We start from the raw sequence: 27594 nt of genomic DNA on the forward strand, positions 1-27594 counted from the left end.
CATAACCAGCCAGCCTGAACTAACTTGACATCACTGATTGGTTATCTTTTATAGAATCTGATGGCTGCCTCTCTGTGACCCATTTTTTGTTATTCTGAGCAGGATGCACACATTGAGGCTTTGCTGTGCTGAAGTCCTGACTGTCTTGGGTGTAACTGATTTTATTTAACATGTTTTATCGATTCCAGACCTTTAAAGATGATAGTTTCCCGAGTACTGCAATTTCAAACCAAAACAGAGCTTTACACATAACCCTGCACTCACCTCTAAATAGAAACGATCCTTCTTTTTGGTCCTCACAAATAGCTGTGGACTCCCACTTTGTGTGTGTGTGGTGTGTTTGTATATGTGTGTCTTCCCGCCCCTTCACACTGTCCTCTCTCCTCCGGAGCACAGAGCCGCACAGAGACCCGACTGTGGCACGCTGCAGGTCTGCGTCCGTGTGCTTTTCTCTCTGTCGCTCTCTGGTGTTTGGTTCTTCCAGGAAGCAAACGGCTCACTGAGCATCCATTGCGAGGTTTCCCCCCCTTCTATTTCTTTTACACCGCTTTTTCACATGCCGCCGTTACAGCGCTGGGGGTAGGGGACGCACTGTGACCGACCAAGCAGCGATGAATATGGCGTTTATTGGGGACGCGGACCCCTTCACCGCTTCGATACCTGCCACCAAAGTTGAACTGACGGTCTCGTGCAGGTGAGTGCTGACCACTTTTGCTTCACTGCGTTGAGATGTACAAAACAATAAATATTCCTTTCACTGTGATATCTGCCCGGGAGTTCCGTGCAGGCTGCATAGTAGGGAATAAACCCAGCACAAACTCGCTTTGCGCTCGTTGTTTCAATTTGATTTGTTTGTACAGTGCGGTGTGGAGTCACGCCACTTTTCTCTTTATACGAGAGCAGTGGCAGGTGAATGATTATATATTGGATTTGTGCAGGAAGGCACGTTTTCTTGCGCGTCTGTTGCCAGTAGTTTTCCTGTGGATGAGCGCCGGATGGAGGTCAGAGTTGACATGTCTTTACACTGCTGTCACGTTTCCGAGTGAAGCTGCCACACGCAGAGCTGCAGAAATTTATGTTTGCGCCGAAACAAAGTGACCACCTCACCACGTCATCATCCTTACGAAATATTTATTTCATGTGGGAATTTCCTGCAGGGAGGACGGGTGGAGGATGCTGGAGCAGGCTGTTTGATTCGCGCTGTGGCAGTTTTACTACAGTGGACACGTCCAGTCAGCTTTTAAAAACACACCGACCATTTTCAGGCTGCTGCTTCTTACGTGGAAGGATTTGCTGTTTGTAATGATATGAAATATGCTATATCTGTCACTCTATCCATCCAATCATTTCTGCTCTCCGTGTATCATCTGGGGTCTCTCAGCAGGACTGTCAGGATTGTTGAGAAGATTAGGATTAAATTTAGATTCAATGAAATTTTAAAGTTGAGAAAGTAAGGTGTCATCATGGGTTTTGAGCTCTTGGATTTTTTTAAAAGCCAAGAAGACACATTTTAAATCCCATGACGCAATGAAAAGCAGCATGTGCTCTTCAATGACAAAAGTTTTTTTTAAATTGAAATATAGATCAGCGAGTAATTTTATGTTGATAGAATTGAATGTTTAGTGAACTACAAAGATCTACAGTACAGTGTGCTAATGCAGTGGATGGTAAAGCCCACTGTGTAAAGTGTCCAATCAAAGCAAAGCTTATGATTCACACATCACAGAATCTTTAAAATGGAGCAGAATGTGACTGAAGATTTACATAATAAAACAATCTGCATAAGCGCTAAATCGTTTAAGCCTCCTTTGAAGCATGAATTAAAAAGAATCAATCAATCAATTCAACACGATCAGTGCTGAATTGAAGCTGAATTTTTAATTTCTTTTTATTATGATCAAAGGTTCATTTGGTAACTTTTCAGGTGTGTGTGTGTGTGTGTGTGGGGGGGGGGGGGGTGCATCCATTTTCTCTTCTTCAGTTTGTCGTCTGAATGTGTAAAATCAGTAACGTGTTTTGACACAATCTGGGGATTTTTAGTTATCCTGGTTTGTTTGCCCCTAAACTGAAGAGGCAGTCACGCCCCAAACAACTTTTCAATATCATAATGCTGTATAAGAGTAAGATAAGTGACAAGGAATTCAGGGCATGTCATAAAACATTTTATTTGATTTAGTCGGTCGTTCAGGTCTATGTTCAGGCTGAGATCATGTAGTCTTTAAATCTTTATTTCACTGCAAAACTTTAATTCTTGTAAACCTTATTTGAGACTTTTAATGAACAGAAGAACAAAGACTTTGGACTCATTTAAATTCCCGCTGACCTAAAATCTGCCAGCTGTTTATGCAGATGGAGCTTCTGTTGCTGTTTTAGTTCTAAGATAAAAGCTTTGCACAGCAAGTCAGCTTGGTAATGAACTTCATGATTTTGAGATCTGAACTTGTGAAGATATTTTGTGTTTGATTATGTATGTGTTTGTTTGTTTGTTTGTTTTAAGGGGAAAAAATGGCATCATAAAAGAAAAGCTCCCGCAAATTATGACTCATCTCCGCATTCTTATAAAAAGCTCTTTTTATTCATGCAAACATAATTTATGTGCTTTTCCTTATGCATATTCCTGACCGTGAAAAGGAGCGAGCAGTTATAGAAAATGGCATGGATGGAAAATGGACAAACTGCAGTGACATTTCTTTAATGCTTGCAAAGGCACTTTGAGTGACAGAGGCATTAGGTAATGCATTGTTTCTGTCACCACAAGCTTTCAAGCTTGTGGAGCCAAATGATAGACAAAATACACAAGTCACCTTTGACAAAATGAGTAAAGCTTCCAGGGAGCCAGTCGTGTATAGTGTTGGGATGTACAAGCTTTGCAGTTCACAACCAGCACAAAAATTATCCTAAAAAAGCTGTGCAATGGTGACGCATTAAACTGCACCACCTTTGGTTCGGGGCACTAACAACACTTGCAGTTTCATGTAGGCATTTGCTGTTATGTTTTTTCCTAATTGCAAAATTTCACCACTGTCTCATTGGAGCGTTAAACGAATTTTTAGGACTGACGACCAAAATCAAAAATAGATTCAGTTTTAGTGTCGTGTGTGTCAAAGAAAAAAGCCAAGTCCTGCATTGTAGGATTACTGCACTGCTTCATTGTTGTACACCAAACTGGCAGTCCTGGCATTTTCTTTTACCAAAGTTTGATATACTACATCATTTTGACACCGTTTTAGCTTGGTTTTCTTCTATGTTGATTTTAAAACAGGGGGAAAAAAACCTACAGAGACAGATTCCTTGGATGAACGCATGCATTTTGTCTGGTTCTCTGAGCAGCTGCCTTATATTGGACTGTGGCAGAAATCAAGAACAGAACACCTATCTGAATCAGGTTATAGCTTAATATTGTTTTACTGTTTTTGTTTGTTTTTTGGTTAAGTGGATATTGGCTGTTAAATGCATCTTTCGTGTGAAAATCTAGTCCAATAATTCACTGTACTAGTTCATTTTTTTTTGACAGAACAAACATGCTTTAGCTTTTTGATCTGCCTGAGGTGAAACCATTAATAGCCACACCAAAACAAAATTTACCAGTCCTCAGCTTGTGGAGAGTGTGATTTTCCCACTTTTGTGTTGACGAAGCTACTGAAGCATTCAGCCCAGATAGAGTCCGTCGCTGAGTGAAAGCTCCCTCACTCAATAAATCCAAACCGTCTCCGGACCCGTCACATGTGCAGTGAAGCAGCAGAAGTGACAGATTGATTAACTCAAGACAAATATGGTGTGTTAGTGAGAAGAAAACCCCCGCACAGCCATTTGCCTGAGTTTCCTCACTCATGATCACGAGGCCTTGATGACACAAACACAAGTCAGTGGAGTTTAATTCTGTGCGTGGACAGTAGACAGTGAGCGTGGCGAGTCTGTAGAGCTGCACAGGCAAATGAACCTTGCAGACAGTTGGGCGTTTTGGGAAGTGTTTGTAGGGAATGATGTTGGTGTTCGCGTCAGCTCGGCTGTCTTGTGATCTGAGTGGTCCACAGCGGAGAGATAGTCATGACCTTTGGGCACAAAAGCTACGAAGTGTATCCCTTTGAAGAATTGACGTGCTCTGTGTAGCTGTATTGAAGCCGGACGCCGACCTGCTGAGAGGCTGGTCGATGTGTCACAGCTGATGTTGCACTTTCCACGAGGAAGGTGAAGAAAGAGACAGAAAGAGTTAGTGGAGCAGGGAAGGAAACTATAGCGTGCAGGTTTCTTAGATTTCTTTTGTTTTAGTTCTAAATACAAATGGCTTAAAACAAAAATAACTAGGTTTCTCTGGCTTTTATGAGAAGTGAAATAGCGTTGTTGTTTTTTCTCCAGTAAATTTAATGTCATTGGGAAGCACAGTTCAAGATTACTCAGCACCTGATGAAAGTGCAATCATCTGATTGGCTGCCTCTCGCAAACAGGTTTGAAATAGCAGGAGGGTGGAGCTTCTCTGCTTACAGCAGAAGCTCTGTGTCTGAAATGACCATATTAGGAATTTCCAGTGTCACCAACATCATAAAGAGGCAACAATAGAACAAAATGTGTGAAACAGTTTGAAACTTAAACTTTTGGCTGACAGGGATTTCTTTTATGCTGAATCCATTATTTTAAATGTTGTATTTAATATCAACATCCACCATAGTAACAGTAGCTGTATGACAGAAAACAGAGAAAAGTACAGCAGGTCCCCTTTAAAGCCTCTGTGTATGCTTTAAAAAGAAGCAATTTCTGGTACTGGTACTCAAATAACAGTAGCTTTCACTACCACTCTCACCCCAGGAGCCTGAGAAGAATGATGTGAAAGCAAAGAACACGCTGCGCTATTTTTCTTCAGTACGACTGTCTCATTTTCCACATACATAAACATGTAATCACACCAGCATTTTACACATTGAGGCTTTAAAGCTAGATAATGACTCCTTCACCGGAAGGCTCAGAATGGTACAGTCTCTGAAGATAAATTGTGGTTGGTGCTCTCGCTGTGGAGTCTGCAGAGATCTCCAACTGGTGCTGTGTTCTGCCAACAATTTAAACTCCTCTGTAATTACAAGAAAGAAAGCATGGCTGTGGTGAGGCTCATTTAGCAAACTAAAAGATGACACGTTTATTTGTCTGGTAACAGTGGAGCTTGATCTTTGTGTAGCACAGCTGATTGGGGCTGGTTAAAGAAATTAGACGAGGATAAATTAAAATCATTTGGTCCGGTAGAAATGAAGCTGACTGGTTTGACTGTGAATTACCTGTTAACCAGTTGGGGCTAATGATTAGAGCTAACATACAAAATGCTTTACGTCGTTGAAATATTATTTAGACATTTTGAGATTGCAGCAAAGCACCTAAGAAACAAGTTAAAAATATTAAAACATTTCAATTACATAAGATAAAAAATGTATAATTTGACCTTGACATATACAAAATGAAAAAGGCCAATTTATTTTGTATCAATATACCATCTTTCAACTTTGATAGTAAAATAAAACAGGACCAAAAAGGTACACAGTAGCCACAAAGTACAAGATAGCAGCGACATTGCTGCTGAAGATCAATCCGGTTGTTCAGTCTGACGTCACTAGCCGTGTCTGGGCCTAAACTCTGCTGCTGGTCCATATATCAAACGATCACTATGGCATTACTGAGCGTTGAAAAACTGTCTAAAGTCTTTCATCTTTAATAAAATGATCAGCGTTCTGCTCTACCAGGTGTAACAATTGAGTATAACATCCAGGCATCCATGAAAACGAAATTTATGACATTTAACAGAGTTAGAAGTTAGCAGGAAGTTAGCTCGCTAGCTTCTATCTAAATACAATATAGCATGTCCTGACTGCGGGGTTTTGGAAACAAATTAAAACGTACAGCTCTGTTATCACTTCCAACATAAATGAAGACAGAAAACTAAACAGCAGTGACGTTTGTAGGGTTACTGAAGTTTGGCTAGCTGGTATATAATGATGTGCTACGTGACCGCTAGCGACACAGCTATGTTAGCATAATATAAACAAGCTAACTTTTTTTCCACTCAATAAAAGTTAACGTGAGTGTTCTCGTGGTCAGGAACAAATGTAATCGCATGGCAGGATGCTGTAAAAGGACCAAACTTCAGCCAGGAGAACAACTGAGATAATCCATCCACAATACGAGGTTAGTCATTCATATACTGCTGCATGGGCTGGGCTGTAGTTACATCCTAAGGTTTTAAAAACTGAGCTTAAATAAATGATCAGCGGTAATAAAAGCCGAGGAAGGTCAACAGTGATCACTGACTGTTTTAGGAGCCTTTTGAGATTAAATAGAAGAAAATACATAGCATTAAACATGTTAACAACACAAAAGCCATATTAAACGCAGACTACTTTAGGCCCGGAAATAGGATTCGCCACGTCATCACTTAAGGACCGGATAGGGGCTTCAGCTGCCTGCTAGGATATGAATGTTCTGTGGTTTTCACAAACTGGGAAAAGCTACCAGAGAAAACAGAAGCGCTGGTCTTCATTGTTTAGTTATGCATTATAATGTTCATTTACCCAGGAAATATCATAGATATCTAAATGTCAGTGGTGTGACTACACTGTATTCTACTTTGTATAATCACCATTTAGTTTACTTAACAATGAAAAGTTGCGTAAAATTATAGCTTGCCCACTTCAAATAACATCAGATCAAATGGAATGTGTTTACTATACAGTAATTACAATTTTCAAAGTCCAAAAAATGTCTGAAAAAAACTGATTCAAATACAGACTAAAAGCCCAGGACTTAGTAAGCAATAAGCAAATAGTATCACATGAAGAAATAGAAAGATCAATATGGGTTTTTTTTGTAGCTTTTTTGTATAACCAATAAAGCTTTTTCCATTATAAAAGAACTGCACACAGTAGCAGGATCTCCAACTCTCACAGGTTATTTGCACATTGTTTCACAATCTAATCACAGGGCTAAAATGATTAAAAACAACAAAGAAAGTGTTGTCATGAGGGGGAGTATTTTCAAAGCAGCAAAGCTCTTTGTGGCTGTGCACACTCGTACTGTATAATGAGGTGCTAAAATTCCTTCGTTACAGTTTATGTAATTGATCATGTTTTGTACTTTTTGTTTCAGTACCCGTTATTGCATACATTTCCACTACTGTTGTTTCCTCTTAATTGCTGCTTAGATCCACTGATTGCTAGTTAGCTCTAAAGAATTACTATTAAATCTTTAGTTCAAATAAAACTCTAATGAAGCTAAATGAAATGAAATCCGGCTAAGCTAATGTCATGTTTCCCCTCTGCTTCACTTCATCCTGCTTTACCTTGTTTCTTTGCTCCGTTCCACCTAAATTGTGAAGGATTTAGGGAGCAAAGAGCACAAAGCCAACAGATCAAGTTGGTCTCAGGTGGCGAGTCCTAAACGCAGGAAGGGTCGTGCTGGGTGGCTGCATTAATGAGTTTTCTGAAGCAGTCATTTGGTCTAATGAAGGCACCAGACAGCTGTCGGCTCTCAGAGGTAACCAGCTTTACCTGGTTACCTCTGAGAGCCGACATGCCTCCATCACATTACTAACCATCCCCCTCCCTCCCCCCACCTTTGTTCCTCTGCTTTCATCTTTTCCACAGCCACTTTCCTGCATCTGCGTGATTGCTGTGGACAGATTTGAAGACATCATGTTGATTAGTGTCCAGTATTTGATGCCTTTCTACTGAGCGCAATAGAGGATTTTTATGCAGATTTATGCAGTATTCTAAGTTCTAAGAAGCATTACTTCCAGGCTGTAAATATTAAATACATTATATGGTATTTATTGCTAAAATCCATTAAAAGTCCTCTTCAGATAATATACAGATATGCACCTGTATCTATGGACTGCGTTGTTAAAGTGCGTGTATGACTGTCTCTTTGTTCTTAGATGATAAAAAGATTATGGCAGCGATGAAGAGGATGACCAGATCGGTGATCACAGACCAAATAAGACAGTTTCTAGTTTCTCGGAAGAAAATTGGTGTTGGCAGGTCACACTTAGGAAAAAAATAAAGAATCGGATAAAAAAAACAAAACTGCAATCAATGTAGCTGCATATATCAATAATTTATCAATTATTGTATTTATTTTATTTTTTGTCAAAAAGTCTATTCAAAAACCTGAAAAGGTTTCAGTTTACTTTGAAACAGGAAAACAGAAAATCAGTCCTCACAGTGGCATCCTCAGCTGGGTCTGAATATTTTGGTATTTTTGCTTAAAAATGACCTATAATCCTTAAAATGATTGCACATTAATATTCCGTTGATTGTCTCAATGGTTATTCAACAAATCGGCGGAGCTCTTCACAAAAACGGATACTCTTTCTCGACCAGTCTTAGAAACAAGTGTTGCTAAGTGCACCGAATGACCCGATTCAGTCGCTTGAATACAGATTCTTTGGCAGATTCATCATAAGCTATTATCAAAAATATATGGGCTAAAAATAGAATATGATGTAGCATGTGTGTAATGTAATTATGCAAATGACATTTAGAGGTTCTGGTGCAGCCTATAAAAAATGTCAGTACAATTAACATATAACCTCAGATTAATGTTTAGCTCCTGATTAAACTGCTGGAATCTTTGGGCTTTAAAAAACACAAAAACAAAAGTACAAATCGTACCTGAGAGGACATAAAACTTGACATTTCACAGCAGATTCACAAGAACTTGAAGGCATAAATCTTTGTAGTACCTGCCACATAGGTTCTGACCTTCACTCGAAGGAAATTTACCAGGACTTTGATCAAAAATGTAATCATCTTTTTTAAGTAGGGTGCTGTCATGGCAGCAGCTATTCTATTATATCTTGTCATAAATGACAAGGGAACCAGTTGAAATGCATAGTTCAGCTTACAAAAGTCCACAGCAGGAATGCACGCATATTGGATTGTGGTAGCAACATTCCTGCATTATTACTGGACTGAAGCTGGTTTGAAGCCGCCTCATTGGAGATATAAATGCCACCTTCTAATTGCATTAAAAAGACTGTTATCTTTGACCCCCCAAAAATCAGTTTCTCACCATTAGAGAAACTGTACTTTCACTAAAAGACATTAATAAGAGCATTGACCATGTTCTTCAGACTCATAAGTCATAGGTTAATTGTATCTTCCATCTATCATCTATAACACTCTTGTTTAATACTGGATCAATTTGTCATCTGAATTTAGGTTCCACCTTTGAACAGAGAGAGAAAATAGTTTGTTTGAAAAGTCTGGGTCCATATTAAACTGTTTTTCTTACCCACCTGTCTGGCCTGACATCCTGCCTACACCGAAGCTCTATAAAAATCTCACCTTTTATTTTGCTCCTTCTATGATCCACCACACTCAAGGGTAGCTATGGCCCATAGGTTGTGCAAACAAACTCTGGGATCCTTAAGGATGGTCATTATAGAGGATTTATCATTCGTAGCAAGCAAAATATGCTTTGCTTGCTTTATAATAGCCATTAAAAATCTCCTTCTGTAACAATAGGAGCTTAAAGTGAAAGTGTTGTGAGACTTACTAATCTTTAGTTTGTAAAAAGCGTTCTCTTTAGTGGTAGCTCAACATTTAAAATATTAATAATGAAGCACACAACAAGGGAATTTTGTACCAGAAGAGCTTTTTTTAAAGGCATTAATTTCATTTATAACCCTATTACTATATAATAACTAATAATCGTTTGACTTTTGAACATAACAAGAAATCGGACTTTTGTCCCCAGTTGCCTGCACTGAAAACATATGAAGAAGAAATCGTTTCATAGCAAAGATAAGAGGAATGTCATTGTTCCAAAGCATTGTATGTTCACCTGAGGGGAATTTTCCTCTTATATGATTTAACATCAGAAGAAGAAGAGGATGGATGGAACTTTGTAGTTCACATAAATATTTAAACTATGACAATGCAACACCATAGTTACAGTTTCAAATTTTACATAATTTATTTAACACCTATTATTGTAATTATGTCATACAACTAACACAGACTACTCAAATTGTGGCTTCTTTTCGTAAAGCAGGACTCTCGTGGTTCATTATTGGGTGAACATCAGTTTCCCTTGAAGATACAAACCCCCCTCCCACTCAGAATCTGAGAAAATCGTTCATAGTTAAGAGAGTTTCTCAGGTGTTTCAAGGCTAAACTGATCAAACCAGCCGAGTAATCTCTGTAGCTTCGATTGACTGTATTGATCTGGAGTTATCCTCCTAGCAGCTTGTGCTGTTGGTTACAGCATCTTTCGTGGGAACTTCTTCATTAACTGATGTTACGGCTCTGCAGACGACTGCTGCTGCTCCGAACAACACTCCACACTCTTGGAAGGCAGATGTCAAGCTCGTGTGCTTGCGTGAGGTTACGCTGTAAAAGTAACCACCCACTCCGCAGTTGCATGGTATCTGACTTTAAGACAGGGGTCGGCAACCCTAGGCATGCGTGCCACAGCTGGCACGCGAAGGGTTAACTGATGGCACGACCATAGCTGGACTGGCCATCCGGCATTTGCTCGGTGGGCCGATGGTGATTTTTCGTTTTCATGGGCCGATGATTTTTTTTATTTTTTTTGTAACGGTATAAACAATGAAAGGTGGTGGATTGGCCAGATGCTGGCTGATGTGTAAAAATAACTCAGTTATTTGGTAGTGGCTGTGGCGGAGCTTCCACAGATTCAGTAACATTAGCAAGTGGTGGAGGCCAGCAGGTGGATGAGAGAAAGGGGAGGCAGGAGGAGAGCCCCGAGGCAGCCGCCGAGTGTCAGGTGAACTGAGCTTCAGGTAAGAAGTTATGACCTGCAGTCTGTCTGGGTCAGATATAAACCAAGTTTAGGTGGAGTTTATTTTCGTTGTGCTGACTTTTTACCGTCAGTTACAATAACAAGTACTGCGTACTAGCTAGCATGACAGAGTTTCTATACAGCTGGGTGGGTGCTTTGATGTTATTGATAGTGAACTTTATTGTATTCATAAGGCTAATTATTAGAGTTGCCGACTGTCCTGTAAAAAACGGAATCGTCTGGTATTCAGAGAAAATATTACGTGTTTCATATTGAGCCGAAAAGGAACACAGTTTGTCCCGGACTTCAGCTACAATGAAAACGACACAAAGCTGGAGTTTTTCTGCATCTTTAAGCCGCACAGCTGCCTCTTCTTCTCTCATTCTCTCATCCTCCCTCTCCTGTTGCTACTTCAATCATGAAACTGATCAATGATCAGCTGATCGGCTTTTCTCTCTTGTTTGTTTATCGTCCACTTTGTGCCAGAAAGAGGAAACCAGCAGATGTCGCGCTAAACAACAGCAGCACGTTTAAGCTTGATCAGCTGTTGTTAGAATTTATTTAATAATACTTTCTAGTATCAGCTGATGTTTGCTGGAGCCACAGCTGTAAAAGCTGCTGGTCATGATGTTGGTTTGGATATGTGATGAGAGGGAAACATGAAGATGAAACCAGGAGATGTCCTTACTGAATCATCAGAGCTGAACAGGTGATGGAGAAACAGGTTTACCTTTTAAGTGACATGAATGAGTTGAAGGGAAGTTGTGAACTGTTTCTGAGAGACAAATAACACCAGGATCCTTTTCTAAGTAGCTGACAGCTGGTAACTGTGCAGGGGTGGGTCTAGCAAGATGTTGCCAGGGGTCCATGTAGGGCATTAACAGGGAAGGGGGGCACAAAGAAATACTTTCTTATTCTCATTTAAAATGTTTGGTTTTTATTAAATAATTATCTGAAGCTTACAATCAAAGTTTTTATCTGACGTAAAATGTATAAAAATCATACATATACCGACAAGACTGTACATCACTGTCACAACAGCGTTTGTTTTCATTCAAAGGCTTTATGGCTTTAATACCTGGTGGGCCGGTCTCTAGTCAAAATGCCCGGGCCGATTTTTTGTCCCAGTTCAGCCCTGGGCACGACAATCTGAGAAGGTGCATTAAAAAATACATGGCCGCAAATGAGCAAATTCGCTCGCATACACATTAGTTGTGCCGCGACTTAATGACGGTATCTTAGCTAACAACCCCAACTGCCAGATTCAACTTGTAATTGGCTAAAAATCACTTCGCCTATCGGTGAGAAGGACGTTGTTAGCTTTCTACATTCCAACACTTCAGAAGCTTCAGGAGCTTTCCGCTCAGCACAGCATCAGCACCACAGAAATACACGGATACATTCGTAGACTCGAGACAGAATTCACAATGCATTTTCAGGACTTTCAGGTGTATGGACCAATGTTTCTTTTCTGATCAAACCAGAAAGCTTTAATGAACAGCTAGATTTGTTTCGCATTAACTGGCTGAGTTAATGCCAGTTAATGCAACATTGAAGCAGCTGGAATCCACAGCTGTGCGTGTTCATGGAGCTGCATTTTCACCTGCTGGACATCACTACCTGACAAGTTTAACTGTCTTCAGAACATTGCAGAGGCCTTATTGACAGTATCTCATGTTGTGACAGCCCTGTGGTCTCTCAAACTCTACGTGTACTTTTCTACTGAATTTGAGCAAGTTTTTATTTTGTTACTGTATCTGTTTATCATCTGTATCCTTAATATTAACCCCAAGAATCTTGTCGAAACTAAGGAACCATCATTTGAAGGTGAATAATAAGCAGATAAACTATCAGACTTTGTGGGAACGGGCTCTTCCTGAGGAGAGGAAGGTTTTCCACATTGCCCTGTGAACACTTTCACCATTTTATACGCTTTAAATATGGTAGAAATTGTTTACTTTGCTTTTAAAAAAAACCCCAACATCATTTGTGGTTAGAAATGCACGTGTGTCATTAGAAAAAGAATACTGGCTGATTTCCCCAGGCTAGCACTCTCACTGCTGAAGGAAAATTTAATCTCAGATGCTCTCAAAAGATGGAAGTCCCCCATCCCACCCGCACATGCAGGTATTTAAAGCTCCAGCTGCCATGTTTAGGTGCCTGTTACATAACTGGCGGGATTTCAAATGTAATTCTGGTGTTGAAGAGGGACTGCTAGCGTAAATGTTTGATGAACAACGAGGCACTCTGTTTTGACCACCCAGACGTTTGCAAGGCTGCCTGTGCAGGAAAGGGCTTTTTAAAGAGTCCCCCCTCTCTCTGAGGGGCAGGTGGAAGCCCTCGGGTGTGTATGACTCATAGGGAGGTTACCGTATCCATAGAAGTGTGTGTATGTCTGCCTACACACACACACACACACACACACACACACACACACACACACACACACACACACACACACACACACACACACACACACACACACACCACTTGGTGCTGTCTTTAGACTCTTGAGACACTATGTTTTTTTCTGCTGCTTTTTTTTCTTCACTGCATCTTGTTTCCTGCCTCCACGCGTACTCCTCTGGGAGACAATCGGGTATACTATCCTCTTTATTGGACATTTATCTCATTTGGCAGGTGAAGTTGCCCACTTCTCACTCCTACGCAATCTTCCAGACTATCTGCCAGTCATAAAATACATCCCCGATATGACTAGGCTCAGTTCCATCGCTTATTGTCATTTATTTAACATCTCAAAGCTCTCAAAGGGCCAGTGGGCATGCCCTGACAGAGAAGCAGCAGAGCGTAGCGTTTTACCATCTGGGTAGCAGTGGGATTAGCACAACACGAGTGCCTGATCTAGATACATCACTAGCCATCAATGGCTTCAAGTCACTCGCTGCTTGTCACACAGGACAGGATGGGCGACTGAGTGCTTACCCTGCAGCTAGCCCTTCAACTTTTGTTCCCTGTGAGCCGTGCACAATATGGACAAAGTCGTGCTGCTGTGATTATCACAGTTTAAATTCATACACCACACAGCCTTCTTTTAAAGAGTCTAAATCTGATTTTTGTTTCTTACGCACACGTTACAGTTGACCTCAACAATCATGCTATGACTCAGTTCAGCTTTAGTTCTTGTCAGTAATAATAGATTTCAGTGATGACCATTTCATAGTGGATCATGACCTCAAAAGCCTGTTAAAAACTTCTTTTTTTTTCTTTTCACAGCCTGAGACAGCACAAACGCTTGAGCTGTCTCTTTGTTACACTGACTCTTGGTTTTAGATTGTACATTTGTGGGTTTTTTTCTTCTGATCATGCGAGTATTGAGCCCACATTATGCAAAAAATTGTCCAGTTTGAGAATAGAGTCGAAATTTTGAGATCAAACTCAAAAGGTTTTTCTGCAAATAAATTCAATATACCAAAAAGTCGAAATGTGGGGATCAAGTTGTTGTTCCCACGGCTGTTATACTCTCTGTGAAATGCTACAAAATACTTCAAATTTGGTTTTAGTAATAAGGAAATATTTCTCTTTTGTGCAAAGTCAGAAATGCTTTGATGCGACGATTACAGCCTCATGCCGTAAAGATGCAGTATGTTGTATCACAACACGCAGTAAGAGAGCTCTACACAAAGACTTTTGCATAATAACTTGGCTTTATTCTGAAAATATTGTTCATAAAAAGCCAAGTAAACTTACGCATTACCAAGAATCTGAGTTACATTTAGTGTAAGACACTGGAAACTGGGTGGTGCTGTAAAATACTGTTGACCAGGCTACTCGTACTATTTAGCCTTTCTGGTTTGCTCAATGAAAGCTTTATGAAGTTCTAATGTAACATTTGGCAGGAGTACAAGCTGAGGGAATAAGCGAAGGGTTTGTTTTAGCCCCTTGGGTTGTTGTTGGACTTCTGACTACCTCCTCCTGAGACCTCAGGGCACTGTGAAGCAACTGACACACAGTTAAAACCACAAATGCTCCACCTCTGCTGACGTAACACGCCAGGTCTCCCTATCCTTATTCTGAGCTCGAGCTGCTTCTTGATTTCCTCATACACAGGTCTTAGGCATCTGCAACTTGTCATCTTCATTTGAATATTTAATTCCTTCAGAGCTGTCTTACTGTGGGATATCTCAGAAGCGCCGAGCATCTGCTTCGTGATGGAGCTCTTCGGTGCATTTATCCGTGCCCGTGCAGTGCTGGGAATGTCATGTAAATTTGATGGCAGCTTCCACAGTTGCTTCTGGCACTCCGGGAGAGTGCAAAAAAGTGAAAAATGCATCTTCTTTTCTGCTGCTTTTCCTGTATGTTTAAAATATAAATGGGCTGCACTTCAAGCTTGATTTGTACCGCTGCAGTGTGACTGGGTGAAATGGCTTTTGTTAATCAAGTCGTCGGAGGATTCTGAGAAAACCAGTTGTCGGGGTCAGAATGGGAGCTAATTAAGGAAAATTTAATGATGTAATAAATTTGTAGTTGCTCTTTATTTGTTGAAGTAGGACAGCTGAGTAATTAATTTTTTACGTTAATGGAAGTCTTTGTTTTCTTTCTCTCTCTGTCTTTCTCTTTTCTTTAGGAACCTGCTGGATAGAGACACGTTCTCCAAGTCAGATCCAAGTAAGCTTGTCTCTTATCACTGTCTCTGTGACACACATGTGCACACAAACAGATCAGTGCAACAGCTCCCAGTAGACCTAACACAAATCCACAGACACATATATATACGCACTCTCTCATGCACGTGTACAGGTGGATTTTAAATTCTACAGGCAAACAGACACAACCGCAGACAAACATCCACCACATGCAGGCAGATTTGGTACTGTGCAAACACAGCTTGCATGCACTACACATGGACACACACACTCTGCCTCGCCTGTGTGAATCAGTAGACATTTGCATATGTCAGGGGTCGTATTCGTCACTGTTCTCTGCTCCCAGTGTGAGTGAGGGGAACCAGATCATCTTCACACACAAACCAGCCGCTTCCCTCCTACAGATTAAACGGCACACATACACACTCCTCACTCACTTGATAGCAGGGGTTCAATTTGGCAACTGGTCCAGTGGTTTTTAAAGGCCCAGTGTGCAATCCAACAGCAATTTGCCTCAGTAGACGGACATTAAGAGCAGGATGAGAAGTCCATTTATTAAAAAATTTTTTTAATAAATGGACTTCTCATTTCAAAGAAGGGTTTTATGTTTAGGCAAACTGTTAACACACAGGCTCTCTATCAGAACTTCATTCTTTTCTGTTACTGATTGAAATGAATTGTCACATCAACACCAGTGAAAACAAGATAACCAAACAGACACGCTGCTTCAAAAATGGAAATTAATGTTGGTGGTATTTGTTCTTCATATCTCATACACTGTCACATTTGAACCCAGAGTCCTTCTATGGTGCATTTATAATATTAACGAATAGCAGGAATACAGGCATCATCTTCAGATGTACCTATAGAATTTTTAATTGGGGGAAAAACAGGCTTGGTTTTCTTAAATAAGTACTGCAGTGCATTTTTGTTATTTAGAGAAGACGAGCAATGTTGGTACAATTGCATCTTCCTATTTTGAAGTTTGGTGGGGGGGCTAAAACTATTGTTATATCAAGAAAATCAAAGCAATTCCTGTAAAATTTGGGGAAAACAAACAAAAGGAAGATATGAGCAAATGCTGGTTTGACCCTTCAATAAGCTTGTCTACATAGGGTTAGAGACCACAGGGTTAGATACCAGTCGGCAACCCCCAGCACAACCCAGTATCGTGGCCCACCGGCATGCAGAATCTGCATCAAACTGCAGTACCAGCAGCGGTGAATGTTTTATGTTAAGTCAATATGAAAATAATGGCAGGAAAACATAAGAGACGATTAAGCCAGGTGGTTAAAATGTAAATATTAACCACAAGCATAATCGTTTGTGGCACAGAAGGACCCTGGAACCTACTTCATACTTTCCTTAGTCACGGCTGCTTGGCTATTGTTCCAAACTTGCTCTAAAAAATTTAAAAAAAAAAGATTTCTCTTACTTTTTTATTTTTTCTATCAATTGATATCAGTATCAATTTTCCTCTGTATCAACTGGCACTGGTATCAAGTTTGAAATTCTTGTATTGTGACATCCTTGATAGGGGACGAATGGGGTTGTTGCTGTGAAAAGTGAATCCAAAGAGGAAGCACCTTAAATTTGGATTCTTTGTAACGGCTAGCTAGAGGTGACACCTCTGTTTTCAAAAAGAAGTCAGATTGCACAGAAGTCCAAGGAACAGACCAGTTTGGTTCCCTTGATCTCAGTCGAAGCTTGATGGTCTCATTCACTAGTTCCAAGTCTCCTTAAATATAACGTTTGTTTTTTAAATGATGTCTAATTTTAAAATCAAATACACAAGCAGAGTATGATTTAAGGCATTTCTGCTTTGACTGACAGTTGGATTAACAAATATGCATTTAATGACATTTACAAATCATCAAATGCAGATGGCAATGACTTGTTGATGATTGTTGTGATGGCCCATAATGGAAAGAATTGACAATATGTGATTCTAAACAATATCTGAGAAACTCAATAGCTTTGTTTGTCCTAAACACTGTGTACAGATCCTCTCATAGACAGACACATGTGCTCAGACAGGCTTAGGGATTGTAATGCATTTCCTTGTTGTTTTCATCTGTCATTCCTACTTTGTTTTCACCAGCAAACTGTGACACTCATGCCTGTTAACAGCCCGCTAAAAATAACCACGATTGAAAAAAAAAAAAACCCCTCCACATTTACATGACATCTTAAAAGTTAAAATCATTTTTTAACTTCTGATCATCCGTGGTTTGTTTATCCTTCGTTTCTTTAGCTGAATTTCCTAAATATTAGCACTTTAGCACCTGAGCACTGCACAGCAAGCACTAGCATTTCTCCTTGGTTGGTGGTGTGTGAACCCATAATTGATGAGCTTCCAGAATTGCGGATTGGACCTTTAAATGTCAGATAGTGAGAAAGGAGGATGAGCATCCCTGCGTTTATGCAAGGAGGCACTTGTGCTGCGTCCATGTCTCTGCTCTGCTGACAGCACTGGCCCCAGTCACACAGCATTAGACCGCATCGGCAGAGCCACGCTCACACTCACATGCACACACAAAAGCGCACACATCCAGGGCCTCGGGCGAGCTCACGTACCATATTCATATTAGCTCATAAAACTGAACAACGGTCCAGTGTTTCTCTTTGGTGCATGCTTGTGTGCTTTTATGTGTGTTTGTGTTTTAGCAATTGTTCCCGCGGTGGGTGGATGTGCTTTGATCACACTGTTTCGACAATTGGGAAAAGCCCATTAAGAAGACGGGAACATTATCAAACTGTTTACGTTAAAAAAAGTCGCATTTGTGGTGCCTTTGTCAATCTCTTCCCCCCCTTAATTAAGGAAGAGTTAAAAACACTGATGGTGAGGACGTATTGTGTACGGGTGTATGATCAATGGCTTTTTTTTCTCTGCACATTCACATGGAGACCATGTGTCATCCGGTCCTTCATAGCAAGATTAAAGGATGACAGTATATTCAACCAGCTGAGCCCTAGCGCACTGCACTCTGTACACTATGCAACTTATACAGACTCCAGACTGACAGACTGCCAAAACACAGCAAGTTTGAACACTTCTGCAGCCACACAGGAGGCGGGAATAAATTAGGACATGTTTTTTTTAAGTTTGTACTCAAATTCAGTGTGAAATTTGTGAGGTGGGGAAAATAAACCCATAAAATGTACAAAACATTATTAATAGCTTATCTTGATCTTGACTCGACTCCAGGTCTATTCTAAAGGATTAAATGTCAGTTTTGTGGTGGGTGGGACTTTATCAGCAAATCAACCTAACCTGATGTTGCAGGAAGATTTCTAAATCTTCATTTGAAGCTAACAAAACAAAGATTTTCACTAACGGCCACGAATGCTAATGAATACATGATTGCACTAGTCATGTGATATCATCAGTTGATGACAGCTAATGCATTCACTTAGGCATAAATTTACAATTAATTAATGCTATAGTTAATTATAACGCAAGCCGTCTCAGTGGAAGGTGTTCCTTTAATAATCAGATGTCACAAAAATAAGTCTCTGGTCTGTCTGATTGCGGTTTTTTTCTGTTATTTTTTTCCTGAGAGGACCTTTCTGTTTTTAATCTTTTATAAATAGCAGCCTCAGACGTATTTATTTCCATCTTCACCCTTAATGCTTGATGATATCAAGAAAGTATCAGAAACTGCAAATTAATAAATATGTATACCTTCATTATATACAAATAACTGTTTATTTTACTGTATTTCATCTTATCTGTATTATGAACCTTTGAATTTAAGAGCTGTTGGTGCAAGTGAACCTCTTACAGAGTTTATATAGCTGATATATGCTTTACTTAGGTAGGTAAACTCACTGAGACCAAGTTCTCATTTGCAAGAGAGACCTGACTCAGCACATGAAATGAGAAGAGGAAATGTAGCTGTAAGCAGTGATCAGAGGGCCGACTGCATACTCCCTATCATTTTCCATGTGGGGAAAAAAGATGAAAGAAAGAAAGAGGCATATTTAAAAAAAAATGAGGATTACAATAATACTGGTCTATGCGAATCCTGTTTGTTTCCTGAGCTTCTGGTGACTTGACTCATTTTCATTCTTGATAACATAGAGCCGTTAATGTAGAGTGCCACTGTTTCTATCTAGTTGTTGGTTGACTTTTGTCAGAGTCAAGAAAAACTTTTTTAGACACAAATAATCATGTTATCTTGTTAAATAGAGACTTCATGTTAATATTGCAGTTGGGCTGAACTCCATCTTTCTCTAGCATTAATGTTTTTGTTTAATTATTAGCCGTTAGCCAGTATATAATATTGCTAATAGTTAAACCACTAACAGTAAAACGGGAGCTGTAGTGGCCCTCAACGAATTTCTTATAAAAACTGGGGCATCAGTCCTTAACATGCTTTGCCGAGTTTGTTGCGCTGCTGTTTATGTGTTCAGCTGCTAGTGAGGGGAGGGGCTGTGTCCCCGCCTGTCTGCAGCAGTACTGTGTGGAGTTGTGTGTCAGCTGAAGGCATATCAAATAAAATAAAATAGATTAAATAAAATATTCTGTGTTGGTGTTGGTTTTGTGACATACCAATTGGAGACTTGTCAGGAGCTAGGCCTACCTTAATGCATAAACTGTTTCGTTGTTCTCTTTGAACCTAATGGAGAAAATACATTATATTTTCAAAGTGATGTTTTTAAGAGTTTTAAGTAGCGATTGAGCTTTCATCATTAGAAAAGCATTAACTGACGTCAAAAAGCAACTGAGGGTGGTTTAACGACTTCTGTGCAACCAACCAAACAGTGAAGCTTCCCCCTGCTGGCCGTTAGCAGGAATGCCAGTTAACGGCACTTTCACATCGGCTTCATTTTTCAGACCCGGACACAACATCCAACTTTTTATATACAGTCTGCATTTTTAAAATTCTGTGGTAATGCTCCTTTACTTGGTCAACCTCATCACCATGTCAGTACACAAAGCAGTTGCTGAGGTATGACCTCATTTTCAGTTTCATAGCTTTGCTGTTGGAATTGAAAACGTATCCATAACTTAAGTGCTTTGTCAGCATTAGTATTCCACCATTCAACTATTCACTCTTCAAACAAATTTACAAGTGTGTGAGCTCAGAGTTTTTATGCGCTGGTAGATGACAGGTGGGTGTAAGTACAGTATTGGCTGCTCGAATCCAAATGATATGTCATGTTATTGCTACACGATTGCCTCGCTCTCTTCCCACAAGTGGTCACTCATCAAAACACACTCAAGACTCCTTTGGATGAAGATCCTCAAATGTCAAAAGGAGGACTTTCCTGCATTCAAACACTCACCACTCCCAGCACCATCATCCTCATCCTCCTCTTCCCTCCTTCCTCTTCTCCTCTCTGAAATATCACCATGCTACAAGGCAAAAGTTCGAGTGACATTTAATTAGGGAGTTTTCCTCTCATGCTGGGGTCCAGAGGGGCGGACTAGCTCTCAGCTGACATCTTAGCATTGTTTTGTTCAGTGTTAAATACCCTTCAGTCAATCTGACTGTCTCCTGTCTCTTTTCCCCTCCCTGCTTCTAATTCAACAGTTTGTGTCCTGTACACTCAAGGAATAGCCAACAAGGAATGGAGAGAGGTGAGTACAGCGGTGGGATTGTGAAGGCATTGTGTATAAATGGCAGCAGTGCAGCTTTTCAGTGAGTCACGCTAAAGCCGTTTAAATCCTTTTTTTTTTTTTCAAGTTTGCCTGTCGGCCATTTGTTGAATGATGAAACAATTGCTAGTAATGGTGTTTTTGGGACATTTGTGTTAGTTTGAATTGACCAAATTTAACCAAGCTCACTCTGTTCTTGTGCTTTCTTGTGTTAATGATAGAATCTTAACAGTTATGTGCAGACATTTCTTTTTGGAAAGCATGAAAATGTTTAATTATGTTGCTGTCATTTGGTGCGCATCCATATTTATCCATTTGTGTAATTAAACTAGCTTAGCGAGTGCTATGTGGGCTAGAGATCTTTACAGGCCATCTTTCAGGTGTCAGTGAGACCATGGCCTGATTTGGACTAATGCAATAAATCTATGCTGTAACTTTCCACATAACTTGAGATGCACTTCTCGAGAAATGTAACTACATGTCGGGTCGACGTTCAGTCTGCGACGACTGAATTACTTGTGCATGGGTCATAAAATTGTCTTTGCTACTATAAGATGAGACTATAAATATGAGTAAGGTTATGTTGCTGTGCTCCATCATTGCATGGAGATATTCCCGTGACAGTTAAGGAGAAAGGCACAGTTTCGGGAAACACTAATATGATTCCATTCACAAAACGTCTTCTTATCCCAAGTCAAATAGCACACACAATATCTCATGTGACCAAGTTAGAGTTCCTGGTGAATAAATGAATGAACAAGAAAGCAGTTTTTAAAGGAGTGGCACATGTTGTGTATGTGCTGAAGGGGAAATTTAAATATTACTATAATTAGCCTAGTTTCATGAAAAAGTGTCTGACATGAAGCTGGTGTGCTTATATGCTGTATGATTCAGATTGTCAGTTGTCAATGTCAGTGTGTCCCGCCCCCTTATTGCTCCCAGTAATAAAATATCACCTCTGTCATTTCCCTTCTAGTTTGGTAGGACAGAAGTCATCGACAACACCCTCAACCCCGACTTTGTCCGCAAGTTCATCCTTGACTATTTCTTCGAGGAGAGACAGAATCTACGCTTTGACCTGTAAGTTAACAGCTGACTTATCCGTGCTAATGTGTGCGCGCGTGTGTTTGTTATTGTGTACTAGCGTGTGTTGCGCAGACACGGGTGCTGCTCTGTGTGAGGCGAAGTTGAGTTAGGACTGAAATATTCATGGCTTGCGCTGAGGGAGATGTACGTCTTCTCTCTTCTAAATAAAAGACAAGTTTTCGTGCCACTTTTTCACCAGCGTTTTCATTTTGAACTCATCCCATTTGTTCATTGCTTTGTGACAAAATAGGGCCAGATGGCCACGGTGAATCACACATTTTTTGATGTCTATGATTCGCTTGTTGTTGGTTATTTCATCTTGGGTTCTACTAAAAAGACAAGTTTGTCATAGAGATATTTTAAGAGCGTCAACATACCACATCTGCCTTTTTTTTTTTTTTAAGCCCCAGCCTTATTTTTCTAAATATGAAGTTCTGTGTGGTGTGCATAAAAGCCCTTATGAGAGTAACAAATGACCTCCTTTTAACAGCAGATGCAGAAGATTGCTCGGTCCTAATCCTTTTAGACCTAAGTGCATCGTTTGACACAGTTGATCATACAATTTTAATTGACTGCCTTAAGCACTGGGCGGGTATCTCTGGGTCAGTGCAGAGTTTCTTGCCGCTCACATAGAAGTTGTTATGCTAAAGGAGCTGATTTTTCCATCTGCCACATCAGAAAACAACCGACACCTTCCCTCAAGACCCCCTCCTGTTCTTTCCCCCTCCCACCTTTCCTGCATGTAATTTTGCACTCTTTGCAGACATAATTTGTGCGCTCATTAAAATTCAGAATATTTCCTGGTGTGTGAGTTTGTGTCACAACAGGCAACACACAAATTTGACGAATACATTAATATTTTTTTAGTCCAGAGTTTTGATCTAAAAACATCGGCTCACTTTATGGCAACACTTTGAGGCCATGCTGTAGTTTTGACTCGCTGACTTTAGAGATCACACTAAACCTTCTACAAATCTTTTATAAATACATACTCCTGGGTTGGCTGTAGCTCAGGAGGTAGAGCAGGTCACCTACCGGTACTGATCGGGAGGTTGGAGGTTTGAGCCCAAGCTCCTCCAGTCTGCATGCCAAGTATCCTTGGGCAAGATACTAACCCCAAGTTGCTCTCCGTATGAATGTGTGTGAGTGTAGTTAGAAAGCACTCAGTATAGAGGTAGTGCTTGTGATAATGGGTGTGACTGGGTGAATGTGGTGTGTTGTATAGAGCGCTTTGAGTAGTCCGTTTTGAGAGTAGAAAAGCGCTATATAAGAATCAGTCCATTTACCATTTACAATATGTAATAATAAATTACCAGTGGGAAAAAGCTGACCTCAGAGGAGTGAGTTGTGGTGGTGGTGGACTGATCTGCATTGGCACACTGCATTGGTGCGGGTGGACCACAATAAACCATTTAATAAGTTTAATCCAAAGGCTGTGCTTGTGCGCATGTGACTGACTATGAGTAGGCATTGCTAGTCTGTTGGTAGAAAAGAAGCTGATGAATAACTGTGATTGCGAAGCATGAATCACATGGCTAAAGCAGATCATCTCTTTAAAGATTAAAAATTGTGAAACTAAATATAAAAAACCTCAAACATTTAAATCATCGCATTTATCCCTGCTGAGGCTGTGTTTTCACTGAGAGCCTTGTGTCAGGTTTGTTTCTTTGTACCAGGCTGAGTTTCATCAAACTACTACGGCCACAGAAAGAAGCCGATACGATGTGGCTCTGGGTCATTTTTCTTTAACGTTGTGCTGGCTGGGTATTGGCTCTAGTGGAGATCTGCACTTTCAGAGTGCCCCTCTTTCATCTGACTCCCTGTCAGCAAGATTAGAGAAAACCCCCAAGCTAAATTTAACAAAACTTGACGGAGAGGTCGAGTGTAGGCAGAGGACAAAGCCATTAAATCAGGGTGTCGAATCATTTCATTTTGTCAACCGCACACAGCTCGATTGGCTCTCTAGTGGGCTGACCAGTAAAACCGCTGCAGAATGACCGATTGAAAACACCTCTGAAGTTTTGCCTTTGTTTTAGTGCAAAGAATTAAAAGTACATGTTGAAACATTTGCATTTAATGAAGTTTAAAAAAAGTACCCAGATGAACAGCCTAAGATGTTTCTAGAAAAAAGAGAGCTCAGTCCTTTTTTTCTCAGTCAGTCTTTTCACTTCTCCATTTCTATTGCTGTAAGTCAAAAACAGACATTTACACATCTCGGCTTAGTCACTTTACTTAAATGCGGTTTTATCTTTGTCAGTACGAGGCTGTAAAACTGATGGTTCGGACTCAGACTACCACTCTCCGAATACGAGGAGGGCCAGATTTGATCTGGTTCTGGTCCCTTTTTCTTTCACTTAATTGTGCTCTCTTTATATTTATGCATTTTTAAATGCACGTGGCTTTTTAAAAATGGTGTGGTACCACAGTATCTGGTAGAAAATACACAAAACAACACAAGGAAAATATAAAATATAGCTAGTACGTATGTCCCTCAAACAAATTTAATCAGTAGCTCAATGAACAAAAGAACAGTTTCCAAAATTTTCACAAGGCTGAGTTTTATTGAACACTTGTTTTACGTAAAGTTATTTCAGCTTAGTAAAATAGCTGGTGGACAATTGGCAGTTAGGCTTATTTGCATTATTGGCTATGAAGCCTGTGCAACAGTGTGAAAGTTGTCCTAGTTGGTTCATGAGGCATATTGACACTGACAGATTTTCTTATGAATTAGGAATCTGACAAAATCAAGCTGCTTATTATAGCTAATGGTATAACATGTACATGCTCTGTTATCCACACACATACTGTACATACATGCTGTATGCATCTCCAGCCGTGGTGTATGAAAATGAACAGAGAAATGGCATTAATAGACAAACTATCAAAGCAAGACTGCAGTGCATTTTTTTCCTATTGTGTTCAAGCCTCACACATCATCATTGTATTTTCCTGTGGTAGCTCATGAAATATGGAATGGCTCTTTTGTTTGTTCACTTGTTGGCCTGTCAGCATGGCCGCATGCTGCTCACAAGCTGTGGGAGGTTATAGTTAAGGTCAAGGAGGGATTCTGGGTGTGAGTTTGTGTGTAGATGCAAAGTGCTTGTGCAGGTAGTGTATTGTACTTTAAGTTGGTTAATGGTTTGTGTCAGACACTCTGGATTGTTTGAATACATTTAGTCATGTAGATATGCACTGTGTGTTCCACTTTGTTTGAGGTGTAAGTATTTATATGTGTGCGTTAGTGTTTTTTTTAAAGGGTACATGTTAAGAATATATGATGGGGCTGGGAGATGTATAGCTCTTTTATTCTTGTTAAAAATATTTACTGCTAAACAAAATTAAAGTAACACTTTGTAAAGACATCAGATCACAAAGGAAAGAAATATTATGCTGGATAGCTATACTGACATAGAGTGGGTAACAGTTTGGTAGAAATGAAAATGATCAGCCTACCGGCGGCTAAATTCAAAAACACCAAAAAATAAAAATGAAAAATGATGGACTAAAGCATAATGTCTCAGATATGTTCTATTGGATTTAAGTCAGGCAAGTGTGGGGGACAGTCAATGGTATCAGTTCCTTCATCCTCCAGGAACTGCCTGCATACTCTAGACCATAGGTGTCAAACTCTGGCTAATTACATTTGGCCCGTGAAGCCATACCAAATTTGCAAAACTTGTTTGAGTCCATAAGAAAAGATTCATTCTTATATCTGGAGGAATTTTTTTTTTTTCAATAAATATTACTTTGTTCCAGTTTTGAATTTTGGCCCACTGTGTATTTGAGTTTGACACCCCTGCTCTAGACACATGAGGCCAGGCCTTGTTGTGCACCAGGAGGAACCCAGGACCCACTGTACTAGCGTAGGATTTCATCCATGGCAGGCAGTCAGGGTGCCGCTGCCTTGCCTGTAGAGGTCTGTGCATCCCTCCGGAGATATGCCTCCCCTGACCATCACTGAACCACCACCAAACCAATCATGCTGAACGATGTTACAGGCAGTATAATGCTCTCCATGGCTTCTCCAGACCCTTTCACGGCTGTCACGTGTGTTCAGGGTAATATATATATACATATATATATATATATATATATATGGGGTGCAATATCGATATTGAACCGTTCGATACAGTGCTTTCGGTGCTTTCGGTTCGGTACGCATATGTATCGAACAATACAAAATTTGTAATTTATTTTATCAACTTTCCTTCTGACGATGCCGTCTGTGTTGAGCGCTCAGTGAATCTGCGTTCGACTACTCCGCCTAGGCTGCACTGTCGAGTGCAGATCCACTGAGCGTTCGACACAGACAGCATCATCAGAAGGAAGAGCGCAGGGCAAGCTAGCGAGACAGAAGTTAAGCTCTCCTTGCAATATGGCAAATTGAACCTTTCCCACCCTCATTCAGATCTGGCGTTTGGAATTATTTTGGTTTTCATGTGACGTATGACCCTGAAGGTAAGCGCGTCATGGACTAAAGTAAAACAGTATGTTGGATGTGCCACGCAATGCTCAATTACATGGGTGGGAACTAGTGTGTTAGCGCAGTTAGCTCGTTAACGTGTTGGCCGTCTAGCCCCACGCAGGGGTAGCTCGTTAACGGAGATTTGCCGTGTTGTGGCGTTAACATCATTTCAACGAGATTAACGCTGACAGCACTAGTGGGAACACAACGAATATGACTGCACATTTACGCCGACATCATCCTAGTGCAAAGACAAGTGGAAGCAGACAAAAACAACAAGCATGCTACTAACTTTAGCCGAGTCATTTAGACAGCCGTTAGCACATGATTCTCCTTATGGGGACCTGATATGTTTAATATTGTGGCGAGCTCAGACAATGAGGAGACGGAGGTATCGTTTGGTCTTGCTTCCCGTGAGCTAGCCAGGGAGCACAGCCGTTTATTGACATCTGCAGAAGAACACTGCCGCTAGCTAACTGCTCAGCGCGGCAACAGCACAGCAACAACAACACACAGGGCGCCCTCTGACCCCGGAAGGACACACCGTTGCAGCGAGAAGGCGTCACCCGTCACTATGGCAACATAAACAAAACATAACTGTACAAACAGAACCCCGAACAGCCCTGACCCGCTACATAGCCCCCACCTAAGGGGTCAGTCGTCCCCGATGACCCCATTACCCCACACAAAGTCCTGCAAATGTCCAGGTGCCTTCTTTTGGCGCACCGGCCGGTCACGACCGGCGGGGAAAAGTCACTAGGGTCAGAACATGGGGTGCCACCATCATCCCACTTCTGACACCAATGTGGCGAGCTCAGACAACGAGGAGACGGAGGTGTCGTTTGGTCTTGCTTCCCGTGAGCTAGCCAGGGAGCACAGCCGTTTATTGACATCTGCAGAAGAACACTGCCGCTAGCTAACTGCTCAGCACGGCAACCGCACAGCAACAGCAACAACAACACACAGGGCGCCCTCTGACCCCGGAAGGACACACCGTCGCAGCGAGAGGGCGTCACCCGTCACTATGGCAACATAAACAAAACATAACTGTACAA

At 40.7% G+C, this 27594-nt stretch overlaps 1 protein-coding gene across 2 annotated transcripts in view; it reads left to right on the forward strand.

Annotated features, from left to right (window-relative positions):
- Nucleotides 1–400: 400 nt before the first annotated feature.
- The window catches only part of LOC113026354 (copine-8-like), a 79880-nt gene continuing 52686 nt past the window's right edge, over nucleotides 401–27594 (forward strand). For both annotated transcript variants that reach the window (XM_026175045.2, XM_080304578.1), the window contains exons 1-4: nucleotides 401–694; nucleotides 15365–15405; nucleotides 20924–20970; nucleotides 21965–22068. In XM_026175045.2, the coding sequence (XP_026030830.1) occupies nucleotides 612–694; nucleotides 15365–15405; nucleotides 20924–20970; nucleotides 21965–22068 (275 nt within the window). In that variant the 5' untranslated portion in view covers nucleotides 401–611. The remainder of the gene's footprint in view (nucleotides 695–15364; nucleotides 15406–20923; nucleotides 20971–21964; nucleotides 22069–27594) is intronic.

This window comes from Astatotilapia calliptera, chromosome 7, assembly GCF_964374335.1.
Source record: "Astatotilapia calliptera chromosome 7, fAstCal68.1, whole genome shotgun sequence".
NCBI lineage: Eukaryota > Metazoa > Chordata > Actinopteri > Cichliformes > Cichlidae > Astatotilapia > Astatotilapia calliptera.